The following is a 15,938-nucleotide window of genomic DNA, read 5'->3' as shown; positions in this document are numbered from 1 at the left end:
AGTCTCTATCTATCTCTTATGTCTGTCTCTGTGTCTCTGTCTGTCTGTATCAGTCTCTGTCTGTCTCTGTATCAGTCTCTGTCTGTCTCATTCTATCTCTGCATCTGTCTCTCTGTATCTCTGTGTCTGTCTGTCTCTCTCTGTCTGTCAGTCTCTTTCTCTGTCTATCTCGTTCCAGGTCTGTCTCGTTCCAGGTCTGTCTCGTTCCCTGTCTGTCTCGTTCCGCGTCTGTCTCGTTCCGCGTCTGTCTCGTTCCATGTCTGTCTCGTTCCGCGTCTGTCTCGTTCCGCGTCTGTCTCGTTCCGCATCTCTCTCGTTCCGCGTCTGTCTCGTTCCCCGTCTGTCTCGTTCCCCGTCTGTTTCGTTTCCCGTCTGTCTCGTTCCCCGTCTGTCTCGTTCCCCGTCTGTCTCGTTCCCCGTCTGTCTCGTTCCCCGTCTGTCTCGTTCCCCGTCTGTCTCATTCTCCATCTATCTCATTCTAGGTCTGTCTCTTTCCATGTCTGTCTCTTTTCTCATCTGTCTCTTTCCCTGTCTGTCTGTTTCCCCATCTGTCTCTGTCTCTTTCCCTGTCTCTTTACTTGTCTATGTCTCCTTCCCTGTCTCTTTACTTGTCTCTGGCTCTTTCCCCATCTGTGTCTTTCCCCGTCTGACTCTTTCCCTGTCTGTCTCTTTTCCTGTCTGTCTCTGTATCTTTCCTTGTCTCTTTACTTGTCTCTGTCTCTTTCCCTGTCTGTCTGTGTCTGTCCGCTTCTGTCTGTGTCTTTGACTGTCTGTCTCTCTTTCTCTGTCTCTTTCCCTGTCTGTCTCTCACTCTCTGTCTCTCTCTATCCGTCTTCCGACTGAGATCTTATTACCTCACACATAAGCTTCCTATACTAACAGTTTATTTTGTTCCTATAGCAACCACTCACAGCTGCTATAAATAACCTAATAGCTTGCAGCTCCATTGACTTTAATGGAGGCGAGTGTCTCTTTCCAGGTCTGTCTCTTTCCAGGTCTGTCTCTTTCCAGGTCTGTCTCGTTCCCCGTCTGTCTCGTTCCCCGTCTGTCTCGTTCCCCGTCTGTCTCGTTCCCCGTCTGTCTCATTCCCCATCTGTCTCATTCCCCATCTGTCTCGTTACTTGCCTTTGTCTCTTTCCCTGTCTCTTTCCCTGTCTCTTTACTTGTCTGTCTCTTTCCTTGTCTCTTTCCTTATCTCTGTCTCTTTCCTTATCTCTTTCCTGGTCTCTGTCTCTTTCCCCATGTGTCTCTTTCCTCATGTGTCTCTTTCCCCAATTGTCTCTTTCCCCATCTGTCTTTTTCCCAGTCTGTCTCTGTATCTTTCCCTTTCTCTTTACTTGTCTCTGTCTCTTTCCCTTTCTGTCTCTGTATGTCTTTGTCTGTCTCTTTCCCTGTCTGCCTGTCTCTTTCCCTGTCTGTGTCTGTCTGCTTCTGTCTGTGTCTTTGACTGTCAGTCTCTCTTTCTCTGTCTCTTTCTCTCTCTGTCGCTCTCTATCCGTCTTCCCACTGACATCTTATTACCTCACACATAAGCTTCCTATACTAACAGTTTATTTTGTTCCTATAGCAACCACTCGCAGCTGCTATAAATAACCCAATAGCTCGCAGCTCCATTGACTTTTAATGGAGGCCAGTTTTTGGAGAGTAACTGTAAAGTATGGGGTTAAATTTTCCCGTCAAAACATAGTCTACAACGCTCCCTGGGTCACATGAGGTGTCTGTGCAAAATTTCGTGATTCTAAATGCGACGATGCGGATTCCTTTAGCAGACTTACATAAGCACACACACACACACACACACACACACACACACACATACACACACTCAGCTTTATATATTAGATATTTCTTTATTAATTTCAAACAAAATTTAAAACATGAATAAAAAGGGCTAGGTTTTATAGACCGTAGCTCTAGTGGACAACCATGAACATTACTATAGAAGAATATGTATAATACATTATACCTAAAATAAGTATCATAAAATGTAGACGTGAGTCAAGTGTAAGAACACATAGAAGTATATACTGTATTATGGATATTCAGTAATATAGTTCCCTCTAGTGGTGTCTAAAGAGAAGTACAAGTACAAGCCATTTTATTCATGTAGGACTCACACCACACTCAGGAGGGATGATTAGCACATCATAGCATTATTATTATTATTATTATTATTTATTATTATAGCGCCATTTATTCAATGGCGCTTTACAAGTGAAAGAGGGTATACGTACAACAATCATTAACAGTACAAAACAGACTGGTATAGGAGGAGAGAGGACCCTGCCCGCGAGGGCTCACAGTCTACAGGGAATGGGTGATGGTACAATAGGTGAGGACAGAGCTGGTTGCGCAGTGGTCTACTGGACTGAGGGTTATTGTAGGTTGTAGGCTTGTTGGAAGAGATGGGTCTTGAGGTTCCATTAAGAACATTTTAACAGTTACATAGCCATATCCTACAAAGTAACCTGTAAATGTGTCTGTTACTAACATCCAGCATAAGAGATATTAAGAATTACATTACCATCCATCTGTTGCCCCCTAGAGGGTCAGTCCCGAAGAGGAAGACCTGTTGTGTTAAAGAGAAATAGCAGAATGGCCAGGAGAAGTGGTCTTTGATCGTCTTGACAATGCGCTCGGCAGAATGGGCCAGTGACTGCCTGTCAGTTCTAAGCCCAATGAGAAAAAAATTAAATAGTCCCCCTTTAAGGTGGGAATCACACAATACAGATAATGTGTCATCACATCAAATTGAAGCTTTCCTGCTTAATGTGAACTTCAACTATGAATGGCACTTTTGTATGTTATATTCACATTTCTGTTTATAGGCACTTACCAACTAGGTCCGACATCTCAACGTGCAGTAAAAGAAGGCGATGTGGATAAGTCATATGATACTCGCTTTGTGTTTTCGGAAGTAAATGGAGATGTTATTAAAATTATTGTGCAGCCTGATGGAAGAAAAACCGTGGGGGACACAAACCGAACAAAAGTTGGACAACTCATTTGCACCAAGACAGTGGGACGTGATGGTTACAGCAATATCACAAATGACTACAAGCAGGCTGAAGGTACTGTTGTACTACTATGAAGAAGTTTAACAAGAACAATTATGTGGCTCTACACCTTTTGGGAAACTACAACTCCCAGCGCGCCAACATGTATAGTTTCCCAGCAATTGAAAAGCCACAGGTTGGAAACCAATATTGTAGAATAACCAAGTACTATAATCTTTTTACCTTTAGGTTCATCTCAAGAGAGGCAAACATACAACAAAGCCCTGCGACTGATTGGTTTAACTCCAGGATTTTTAGCATTCTCTGCAGACGGAAGTCCCAGACCAGCCCCAAGCCGTGAAGCTGAGGTTTCTGGAGAGATATCATTTTCTGGGTCCCCTATGGTTGGAGATGACATTGACGCAATCCTGACTCTCAAGAACTTAACAACAAAAAGCAGAAATGTCAGTGTCAATATCAGTGTGGCTGCCATTGTTTACAACAAGGCTGTGAGACGGAAGGTCTATAGTCAGTCAGTGACTGTGAATCTTGGCCCAAATGAAGGTACTGCATTTTACAATACTTTATAATTGAGAAAGTAAAAAATATTTTCTGCCTTATGTAATCTTTCAGATACCTGCATCACAGCAATCTGCTATACCATGAGAGTGAAATTCATGGTGATCACTTAAAGGGAATCTGTCATGAGGTTTTTGTTATGTAAGCTGAAGCCAACATGCTGCAAGGGTTAACAAAGAAAATTCAAGGATACCTGTCTTGTCACAGTCCATCTGTTGTTTATTTTTTGTTTGTTTAAGCAGCAGGATTCTTATCCTTAGTGGTCTACAAAGTCCGACACACCCCTTGCTGTGATTGACACCAGAATGTCAATGTATAATCTCTATAAAGAGACTGGTATGGGCAAGACAGATCTCTGGATTCTGCTACATGACTAAATCTAAAAATTCTGATAGTGTCAGAACAGCTGCACCCAGTAATCTAAGTGATACATTGTTGGATTAATGCTCTTTCCCTACATCATGCTGCTCTCAGATGAAATAGCAAAAATCTGCTTATAAATTCCCTTTTAATCAGTGATGTATAGCCTTTTCAGCTGAGGGCCACTTTGTCAGACTGAATCAATTTCAAGGGCCACAATCAAACTTAATGGGGTATTACAATTTGAGACATTTATGGCAAATTGAAAATATATGCATAGATGTCCATAACTTCCAACACAAGAACATTAGGGTTCACCTTCTCCTTTTTATACTTCAGAAATGGAAAGATTTTGAGTGCAGATCTGTTAAAAGGGATGTTAACTACTTTGACAATGCCTTTTCAATCCCTACATTACCCTCCAGTAAAATATGTATGCTCAACTCCAGTGCAGAAGCTGTTCCAGTGGTGTCAGCACTGGCACTCCAGGGGTTTGCATGACATTATGTCACGTGATCCCTGCGGTTAATCAGCCTTAGCTTCACTGTCTCCTCTTTTGGGCAAATTAGACATCCGCAGGAAGCAAGAGCTGCAGTTGCTCTCTCACTTACTGTATATATGTATGTCCTCTCATCTCAACCCTTCTGTGGCACTCCACTCCAGATGGGAGGAGGAAAGTCCTAACTTGTCTATGTGTGGAGATCATAAAGATAGCCACATAGTGCTCCAAAAACACTTAAAGAGAACCTTTTATCAGAATTTTATACCCTAAACTAATGACATGTATATATGCACTTTAATGATGATTAAATCATTAGTTTTCTTGCAGAAATCTATCTTTCCGTTTTAGGGTGATCCGTAGTTGTAATTGTATGCTAATGAGTTGCCAGTGCAGCAGGGTTTAACATTGCACTTGCAATTTTTCCGCTTCTCTCCTTATTCCCTACTGTCCCTCTGCCTCTTATCTAGCTCTGATAAATCTCGAGCAGAGAAGGCAGGTCACTGAAACACATGTGAACTGTCAGTCAGAGACACTAGGCAGGCAGTGGATGGGGATAGGAAAAAAGGCAGGAAAATAGCCAATGCAATGTCCAACACCGCTGCATTTGTAAGTCATGAGCATACAATTTCAATAATAGATTTCTCTAAAACAGTAAAAGGGATTTCTAAAAGAAAGGTAAGAATTTACTCAGCCTAAAAGCACCTTTACATAAATACCATTAGTTTGGGTATAAAATCCTGATGACAAGTTCCCTTTAAAATCCCGCTACTACCTACACACTACCCCTTTTTTCTCTGACATGAGTAATGCATGTGAGTGGCTACCAGACAACCAAATATGGACAGGTTTAGTTCCCAAAAAATGCTAACATTTTTCCCGTCACACTTTATCCTTCCCCCTTTCATGCATGGAATAAGTAAAAAATTCTTAATTTGTTACTTTTTTGTAAACCAATCTCTTCCACTTTAGAATGTTGCCTATGTAAGTGGTTAGGACAACTAAGGAGAGGATAGTAATGGTGGGAATATGATGTATCGATAACTTTACCTCTGTGAGTCCCTCCACTATATTAAAAAGAACGTGACTCCAAAAAGCCCCCAAACCTGTCTTACCAGTATTGAAGAATGGAATTTATGGTACTTCATTAAACCATATATACCACTATGCAAGCCTTTGGCATCTATAGAAAATGCTCTGCTTATCTGATGGTAATTGGTAGGCGATCATATTTAGAAATGAGTGAATCTTTTGAAATTCGAAAGCTTCATGGATTTTTTTTTTGTTATTTGCTTCTGGTCACATAAACTCACTGCAGACTGAAAATGCTGTAAAGGCCCCAATAGTAATGACAAAGTAATAGCTCCTATCTCTCTCCTATATCTATTGTATCAATTATATTGGTGCTTTTTTCTTTTCCTCACATACTCATCTTCACTACTTTGCTGTCATACACTGTCTGTACAGTTTCTTCACTGTTTTAGCATTTTTCTCTGTTTATGGATAAACTGTGAGCTATGACGCCCTCTCACTATCCAGATTCACCACAAAAAGGCTGCTGCATTCCCTGCTTCACTTTTTATACAGGCTAGATTAGTCCCTCTTGATTGACTGTACTATAACTTAAGATGTGATTACTGCAAGGCATTATGGGGAAGCCTGCCTGGCCCAGACTGAGGTCATTTGAGTCTTTTCTGGCTAATGCAATGTGTAAAATGGCAGCAGCCATTTTAAGCAATTCATGTAAATTTTTCTGATTCACAGAGCTCAGCGAATTCCTAAAACTTTGACATGAATTCCATTTACATTGGCTCTATTTGTTCATCTCTATTGATATTACTATAAACCTAGTACATCCATTGTGTGTAGTCCAGTCTGGGGTTTATACACGTAAAATACAAGGATACAGTGGGTTTGTATCTTCTTTTATAAATTATGCTTACAATGTATGTTTGTGTTTATATGTTACAGTAGCTATCTCTTGACATATACTATATGAAGGGAAATATTTAGAGTTGAGCGAGTATTGAAATATTTGTGTTTGCGAAACTCGTAACGAGTACTGTGTAATACTCACGTATTCATTCCGAATAGTGTGTGCAATGCAAGTCAATAGGAAATGTGAGTAGGTTTCTGCTAAAATCCAGCAGAAAATTACCCACATTTCCCTATCTGTGAAAAATGACTTGCATATATCATTGACTTGCATTGTACTAGCTATTCGGAACGAATACGCGAGTAGTACACATTACTCATTACGAGTATTGCAAACACGAATATTCGATACTCACTCAACTCTCGAAATATTGCATCATCAGATTTAAGAGAATTTTTAAATCTAAAAGGAAAGAAATCTAATATGCCATTCTGAACATTGGAAAAGAAAAGCATGTTGTTTCCTTAATGTCTTTAGACAGTACATACTAGATCTACAAGTCTAGATCCCGTGTTGCCATTACTATAACTCATACCCAAAAGTGTGGATTACACCATTCTTAGCCTAATTCTTCGATTAGACAAGAACACCTTTTATGAAGTGCACCTTTTCCTTAAAAGCTTCAATGCTGGTGACTTTGACAAATATATATAACCCAAGGAGAGAGGAAAACATCATCTTACTAGGAGCCTTCGATATAATAAGTGAACTAAACCTAACTTGACCTGTAATCGTGAACTAGAAGTGGTAAGGAGAAAGTATTCTTTTAGGTGAGTTTTACTGTCATAAGTGTGGATAAGACATTTGGATACAATATTTGGACCAAATAAGGAATTTCTGGAGATTGAATGAGGCTCTTCATATTTGATCCTTACTAGGATTATAAAAAAAATGCTACGTAATCTGGATAGTTTTTGTTATGTGTCTGTGGCAGGAATCTTACCCAAGCCCCACATATGGATGAAGATGTTCTAGATGGGATGATCACGTTGACAAACTATTCGACAACCAATTTAATATGGAGGAAGTTATTTACTCAAGCCAATGTGTGGTTGGCATCATAATCTCACTTTTTGCTGCATCCAGAAGAGGACATTCCTGATGATAGATCCATATCTTCATCAAGGTCATAATCCTTGGTTTGCTTTCAGATTATTAAATAACATTCACATTTACTTGTTTATGCAAGTTGTGAATTGGATTCTTTATAGGTCAGACATTGTAATTGATGTAGATGGACAAGTTGATGACATTGAAAAGGTGTAAATTCAGCTCCAGGGATCCAATGCAAGTCTGCAACATCACCTAAGATAGTTTGTTTTTTTCTGTTATTACACTAGTAATAAATAATAATAGAATTTTACAAGCTAGAACCTTGTGAATTATCATATATGTAATTAAGCTAAAGTTCCCTTCCCTTTTAATGCAGCATACATCAGACTGAGTATCAAGGGCTCACCAGTAACATTGACTCTGAATTTCTACTGCTCAGCTACATGTATATATTGCATTACCCGCATTCCCAAATTTACCTATGCTTCCATATTGTAATAAACGAGGTAGTTTTTTAAATGAATGAATGACTAGATCCTGTTTTTGTCTCCAAATAAGGCAAACACAGTTCCGGGATATATTAACAGAAGCACAAAGTCATTATCACCCTCTATTCCCCTTTGGTCAGATCTCATCTGGAATACTGTGTCCAGTTCTGGGCACCACATTATAAGAAAAGATATAAAACAACTGGAGCAAGTTGAGAGAAGAACTACCAGGATGATGAGCGGACTGCAAACTACGTCCTACTAGGAATGGTTATAGAATTTGAGAATGTTTAGCTTGCAAACAAGAAGGCTAAGAGGAGACTTAAAAGCTTTCTACAAACATCTGAAGAGATGCAACAGTGCAGATAGAGGGATCATCCTTATTCTCATTTTCACAAGGAAAGACGAGAAGCAATGAAATGAAACTGATTGGTAGGAGATACAGGTTAGATATTAGAAAAACCTTTTTCACAGAGAAGGTGATCAATCAGAGGAACAGGCTGCCATGAGAGGTAGTGAGTTTTCCTTCAATAGAAGTCTTCAAACATAGCCTGGACAGACATCTATCTGAGATGGTTTAGTGAATCCTGCATTGAGCAGGTGGTTGGACACGATAACCCTGGGGTGAGGGAATTGGGGAAGTGGCATACTCCTGCACAGGGTCTAACCAGAGGAGTCTCCTGTTACTTCTCCTGTCTCCTGTCCAAGCCTGACAGCATACACAATTATTTTTGCTAGGATACATTCCATGATAAGCAGCAACACAATATTTCCTTGAGGAGTAGAACATAGAAATTTACAAAATGTGATAAGTGCGTGAGGCCAATGGATCTATCAAGTGCCACATGGTCATGGATAATATGGAGAGCTTACCAAGAGTCTTTTTTTCTTGTCAAAGAACAATCTCCCCCCAACTTCTCAGTAAACATCCACATTCACACTCAGCGGACAGTACGCTTTAATTTCAGTAGGGAATAATGAATAAGAAGCTATAAGAAACCCAAGCTACTTAAATGTGTCATCCGCTCTTGATCAACACTCTACCAGGACAATAGGTGCTGCATCTTTTTATACCTAATATATTTGTATGCATTTCTCCTGCCGTTATTCAAGGGTTTGCTTGATTTGAAGTCAACGCCCACTGCTCTGTTATGCCCGCTTGCAGTTTGATGGCAGGAGAGCAGGAAAAGAGAGACAAAGGACAGCCTGCACTTTAATTCATACAAGTGTCTCAGATTACACTTTGCAGTGGAGAACAAGTTGGAGAGAAGATTGATGCCTATTGACCATGACTTTAGAGGTCGTTTTGGGGGCTAAAAACAACATTTTGGCAAATTTTGCAAATATGTTGGTCATTGCAGTGTCCTTCACGAGAACCTAAATAACTGGAATAAAATTGACATGTTAAAGAACACAGTTGTATGTATGCTAAAATGTTTTTGCCTGATTACCTGTCATTGAATTGTTTAGCTGAATCTACATACAAGAAATTGACTAAATCATGTTGCTTTCTTGACTTTGACATCTTGTATTAGTCCTATGTAGAGCAACAAAGATTGTGTGCCTTGAGGATCTAGCATTGTTAATTCAGCTTTTCTGATGCCATGTTTTAGATCTATGTTGATGATTTAGGTTAAGCAGCCTCATAAACAATACAAAGCTGTTCGAGCCACAACTCTTCCAGAAAGGTGTGCTTGCTCTGCAAAGGCTCCTTTGTTCTCTATGAGAGAGACACTGCCAGGCTCCTCTGATGGCAGTTTATGTTACCAAGAACCAAAGTAAGGTCAGTCCAAAATCTCAAAAAGTCCTTATCTGCCCTGAAACCCCAACATCATCTTTTGGAGGAGAATTGGGAACACTCCATACACATTAAGCTGTGAGCCAAGCCCTCCGATACCGGTGTGTTTAAGCTGATGCTATTCTAAAGTGTATTGGTGCCTTAAAGTTCAATGTGGGACAATGTTCTAGTTTTGCAAACATGTTCCAATTTTGGAAAATTTTGGAAATCAAAGAAGAAAGAGAGAACATATTAACCAAAAGTGAATCAAGCAAAGGTGCAATATACACTATCTGATATTTCAGTATCCAGATCTTGAATTTTTTTGGTCCATTTGAAAAGTTTGGATAATTTTGAAACATTAAGCAACTATCGCCTCTGAACTGATGACTCTTAATTTTGATTTGGACTTTTTCAAGTTTTACATCAAAAAGACTGACCCGCACATCCAACAAGTGTGAAAAGGCGCTAACTGAAAACACAATATAACTACAAAATACATACAGCTGCACTCTAGAATGCTAACAAATGCTAACAATGAATAAGGGAACTCTTCCATTGCATTACTGCTATAGGAATATCTGAAAAAAGAGATATTTAGCTTACGTATTAGCTAATGTATGTGAGCCCAGGCCAGTAACCAATGACAAGGTGATCTCTAAAATATTGGGACCTTAACTTAAATGCTTCCATCTGCGTTAAAAACCTGCATGTCTGGGCAGAAAGGATCCAGCTATAAAGAACGATGGACACAGCCTAGTTATAGAGTGGAGTGCTCAGTCAGAAAGAAACACACTACAAATATATCAAAAAGACTGACCTGCACATCCAACAGGTGTGAACAGGTGCCAGCTGAAAACAGAATATAACTACAAAATACATACAGCTGCATTCTGGAATGCTAACAATAAATAAGGGAACTCTGGCATTGCATTACTGCTATAGGAATATTTGAAAAAGAGATACTTCGCTTATGTATTGTCGAATGCATGTGAGTCTGGTAACCAATGACAAGGTGATCTCCAAGATTTATGACATGAAGCACTGTATGACTTAACTCATTTAAGACGCCATTTATGTATACTTGGAAAAGTTTACAGTAGGTAAAAGAAAATAACATTTTATTCCTGACACCAGCATCAACTCAAGATGGTAACAATCACTTGATCCAAGATTTGCAAGTGCAAAAAAGAATAACATGTATTCTTCACAAATTCTTTACCTTTCGGATAAGGAACGCTAAGGAACGCAAGAGAAAGGCAATAAAATCTCAAGGGGGACTAATTGCTCAAAAACTATACAATATAACACTTAATAAGCAATGTTCGGCAACAGAAATTTAGTAACAAAATTCTACACTTGTGGCTGCTGCCTGTAGACATTAAGGAATCAGAAAATGTAATCTTTCCTGAAATTTTCACTTCCTTTGGTCAGAAGGCAGAACAGATATGGCGCTATTAAAATATCTGCTGGAATTAAGTTATTGTACTGTTTTTATTGTAGTTGAAATCACATTGACTTGGTGAAATAAGTCATTTCAGGTTAATATGGTACCAATTAACCTCCTTATCATGTAATAGGTAATGGGCAGGCAGCACCCGCTTGTGCATCTTGTATTCCAAGCAAACGGAAAAAAAAGTATGGTAAGAATTTTTACTGCTTATTTGTCATTTTTTTTATAAATTAACTTAATTAAAAAATTAGGAAATGAAAAATGATAACATATCTCCATCCAAAACAAAATATATTGTATATAGATGAGTAGAATAAATGAACCTAATGCTATTTATTACTTTTCTACTCTGATCCATTTTTCTATCTAATCAATTATTTTGTATGGGACTTTAAATATCTAACACTTTGCTCAATGACAGAATTGTATCAGAGGTTTCTGGTGATTAGTGCAAAAAGGATCCAAAGGAACAAAGAGACCCTTCTGGTGTGGGTCCTTCAAAGACTCCTGGCATTTCTATATGATATCATATAAGATGACTTTAGATGGATATTCCAAAGTAGTAGTATTTCCTTGTGAAATTATCTTTCATTTATATAATATTGTAATGTGAGAATAAAATAAGATTAGATAATAGACAAATGACTATAGAAATCAGGTATATAGCAAAGCCTCATAGACAACTATGGGTGACATATTACAGATGGAAACAACTTGGAGGGTGTACATCATATGGCAGTGGAGTGCAAAAGGCCTAAGGTGCAAGACCAGTCAAAAGTTTGGATACACCTGACAATTGAATGGTTTTCCTTGTTCTTACATTATTGCAATGTGTGTGTCGCCCAGGGTTATGGGGTACTCGGTTCCGGTGTATAACTGGGGAATGTCACTTTGGTGGCCGTTGCCCGGTTCCGTGCCGTGGGTGCTTTTTGAAAAGGGGAATATTTACAGAGGATTGTTGAATAAAGTTAATACGTGACGCCAATTGCGGTATTGCGGCTATGAGGATAGAGCCACAGCTGCACAGTTTTCACTACTGGGGCTGGTGTTAGTGGCAGCCTGGATGTTAGGCCCTCCGCAAGCAGGGCCAGGCCCCAGAGTACAGGGGTTGAAGGTGGGTGTTGAAAGAAGGTAGGCCACAACGGGAGTTCGGTATAACTGGTTCTTTTTACTCACTGCAAGCTGGTAACTAGTCAACTGAGGCTGGCTGGTCTTAACCGCAGGTCCCCTTAGTCCCAATGGCAGTTTAGTGACCTGGTGGCTTCTTTCCCCTGCACCTGTCTTTGGTTGGTGGGTCCCCGTGGTATGGATGCGGCTGGGGGTCCTCTCCTGGTTGTCATCTTCAGCAGTCCGTATAATGATGGTAGTGTAGCGCCCTGGAAAACCAGGTAGATGTACAAATAGGCCCCCGCATAACACCCATCCCACAAGGGGTTAAATCAGCCGACCTGAAACCCTAGTCACCTTCAGGGAAGGACAGACACACAAGTGGGTGGGACCAGGTGGTTAGAAAACGCCAACCTAGGGGTCTAGAGAGCCCGGGGTGGGAAAACAGTGAGTTCAGTTTGAGTTTAAGTTGGGAATGGAGGTGACGCTGACAGGTGCCAGGGTCGGAGTCCTGACACCTTGGCTAGGTGGCAGACGGTAGCCAGAGTCTGCAGGAGACAGGAAGATGGTTGCCGGATATCCGAGGTGGACCGGGGCAGGGTTGGAGCCTGCCGGTACCGACACCGGAGAACCAACCCGGAAACCGTGTGCACAGAGGGGGGTACTTGGACCCTGAAGCAAGGACCAGCACTGACAGCCTAGTTAATTAACCAACTGAGGGCAGGATTTTAGGTCCTGTCCCAACCTAAAGGTGGCTTTACACGCTACGAGATCGCTAAAGCGATCTCATTGGGGTCACGGAATTTGGGACGCACATCTGGCCGCTTTAGCAATGTCGTTGTGTGTGACACCTGTGACCGATTTTGAATCGTCGCAAAAACGTTCAAAATCGCTCATCGGTGACATGGGGGTCCCTTCCCAATTATCGTTGCTGCTGCAGTAATGATGTTGTTTGTCGTTCCTGCGGCAGCACACATCGCTATGTGTGACGCCACTGGAATGACAAACATCTCCTTACCCGCGTTCACTGGAAAAGGAGGAAGGAAGGAGGTGGGCGGCATGTTCCGGCCGCTCATTTCCTCCCCTCCTTTTCTATTGGGCGGCGGTTCAGTGACGCTGTTGTGACGTCGCTGTGACGCTGAACAAACCGCTCTCTTAGAAAGGAGGCGGTTCGCCGGTCACAGGGACGTCGCAGAGCAGGTATGTGTGTGTGACGCTGCCGTACCGATAATGTTCGCTACGGCAGCGATCACCACATATTGTGCCACCGACGGGGGCGGGTGTTATCGTGATATAACAATAGCAATTGCTAGCAATGTCGTAGCGTGTAAAGCGGCCTTAAGTCCCAAAAAGTAGACAACCACCCACCGAGAAGGATAGGGCAACCGCCAGGGCCCATAGATCCCAAGGGTTAGCATCAGACGGGTACGGCTCCCAACCAAAGGACCGGGAGCGGCCTCCCGTGTTTCAGACCGGGAAGTCCTACCTACAACACACTGAGTGCAGAGGAGAGAGACTTTGACTACCAACCCACGCGTGGGATCAGATACACCTGTCTGCAGCAGCCGGCCACCATCAACTTGGTTTACCACAGGACTTGTCTGCTTTATTCGACCGTGAGTAACATTCCCGGTCTGGCCGGGTGTGCCGGCCCCTGCAACCACCATCCTCAACATAGAGACACTGGGCCCCGGGACATCCATCCCTACCCACGGAGTGGTTAACATCCAGCTGCCAGCCCAACGTCCCCGGGAGCCCTGCAACGGCAGTGGTGGTTCTGCATCTCACCACACACCGTGGGTGGCACCATAGACATTTTACAACCAATCCCGTATAAATACGTCCCCTTTTTATGCGGAGTGTCCGCGCGACCACTGGGTCCGGAGAATCCTTCGAGCCATACCGTTAATCCGGATCCAAGCAGCAGCGGCTGCTGGCACGGGGACGGCACACCCTGAAACCTGACGTCACGAAGAGGATTCTTACCCATTCACTTACCCGGTGAAAGTGTACCTTGTCCTGAACAGTCAGTGGTGCTCCGCTGCAAAATTTGGAAAAACTGCCATCTTTGCCGCCATTTTTAGGCACGAAAGACAACCCAGCGTCTTCTTCCCCGAGAAAGGGCGCAAAGTTGAAGCCCCACCCCCTGGGAACAAGGCCGAAAGGAAAACCCTGAGGCCGAAATCGAAACTAGCAAGTCGAATCAGAGGACTGCTCCAGAAAAACCAGGGTCAGCAAAAACGCCGGACGCTCAACAGTACCCAGTCCCGGCTGAGGCGTGGCTGGGATGCACCTGCAGGGCGGCAGAGCAGGCCACGGATCAACAGAGCCCTTTTCCACTTCACGTGAGCCCGGTCGTAGCCGGCAGTGAGGGCGTCCGGATCGTCCAAGCCCCTGAGTAGAAGGAAGCAGAGTGCGGAACCCGTACTCCGTATTGGGAGCAGCAGCAGCTGAAGATGGAGATCGCGGCCCAGGAGAAGTGGAAGGCCGAAGTACTAAATAGGACATACCGGGAGAAGGATAACCTCCGGCAGGCAACTTTCCGGGTGCGGGGCCCGACGTTCAAGGACAGGTCCGGCACTTTAACTCCCAGAAGGGAGGGGGCTTTATTTATGAACCGGGCCTGGAGGCTGAGATTTTTGTGCCCTGGAGGGATGTGGCCCCTCATTTGCCTACGGGTCACCCGGATCGTGACCTGGAGCCAGGAGAGTTGGTTTCCTATACCCGGCACTGCGGAGAGAGCGGGTGGTTCGCCCTCGACGTAAGGAAGTGGGGAAAGATGGATGAAAAAGTGTGCCTCCACCCCCCTCCGCCATCTTCAAGAATGGAAGATTGTTAGGGAAGCGGTTCCCGGCTACCCCAGTTAAAGTTGAATCCCGTTACCGTTTACAGTTTCATGGACCATGGCTTTGGACTGGAAAGCCAACCCAAAAACTTTTGGGCCTTGTAAATAATTCAAGGCTACCCTTCTTGTTCACGACAGCCACTAGAGAAGCAGATTTGAGGAAGGGCCTGCGGTAGAGTCGGCCGAGGCCCAGTCACTACCAAAGCCGGTGACTAACCTCCAGGCCAGGGGTCCCTGGACTTGGGAACCCGTGACAAGGACTGCCGGGTAAGGAACATTTTACCCGGCCCGTGTGGGTGTCACCCGGACCTGTTCCTGGACTTGGGCAAAGGGGTGTGTGTGGAGCTCCGCATTACCTTCTGGTGCAGGTCGCCGCAGGGTCTCCACGGGCTTGGAAATCTTCTGGTCACAGGTAGGTTAACTTCAATGGGGGATTTGTGACGCCACTCTCGGTATTTGCGGTCAGGGGGGTGATTGCCACTGCAGTTTAGGGGACGCCTGGGGCTGATGTTAGCTGCAGTCAGACGTTGTATCCTCCCGAGAGTGAGGCTGGCACCAGGGCCCAGTGTAGGTGTGTAGTACTACAGGTCGCAGAAGAACTCACACACAAAACAGCAATTTCTTTCAGGGTTTTTACTCATTTTCAGATGGCAGGGGTGAGTTTACCTGGGCGATGCTTTGGTGAACCAGGAGGAACCAGGTATCCCTTCGGCTGATGTAGGGATGACTGCTGACTCGCCTTCCTACCCCTTCTTGTTTTGAGGTGACCCCGACTTGACGTCTTGCTGGGATCACCCAGGGAAGTCGCATACGCCGTTCTCCTCTTTCTGGCATGTTTGCGGGCA

General features: G+C 43.1%; 1 protein-coding gene across 2 annotated transcripts in view; it reads left to right on the top strand.

Moving 5' to 3' along the window:
• The window catches only part of LOC142311403 (protein-glutamine gamma-glutamyltransferase E-like), a 141,736-nt gene that overhangs the window by 89,554 nt on the left and 36,244 nt on the right, over window positions 1–15,938 (top strand). Inside the window, exons 9-11 of one of the 2 annotated variants that reach the window (XM_075349790.1) lie at window positions 2,829–3,071; window positions 3,246–3,560; window positions 11,269–11,331. In XM_075349790.1, the coding sequence (XP_075205905.1) occupies window positions 2,829–3,071; window positions 3,246–3,560; window positions 11,269–11,331 (621 nt within the window). The remainder of the gene's footprint in view (window positions 1–2,828; window positions 3,072–3,245; window positions 3,561–11,268; window positions 11,332–15,938) is intronic. The other variant, XM_075349792.1, reaches the window with a different exon arrangement.

The sequence above is a fragment of the Anomaloglossus baeobatrachus genome, chromosome 5 (genome assembly GCF_048569485.1).
Source record: "Anomaloglossus baeobatrachus isolate aAnoBae1 chromosome 5, aAnoBae1.hap1, whole genome shotgun sequence".
NCBI lineage: Eukaryota > Metazoa > Chordata > Amphibia > Anura > Aromobatidae > Anomaloglossus > Anomaloglossus baeobatrachus.
The sequence above is the reverse complement of the archived record's forward strand: the minus strand, read 5'-3'. Positions and strand labels throughout refer to the sequence as shown.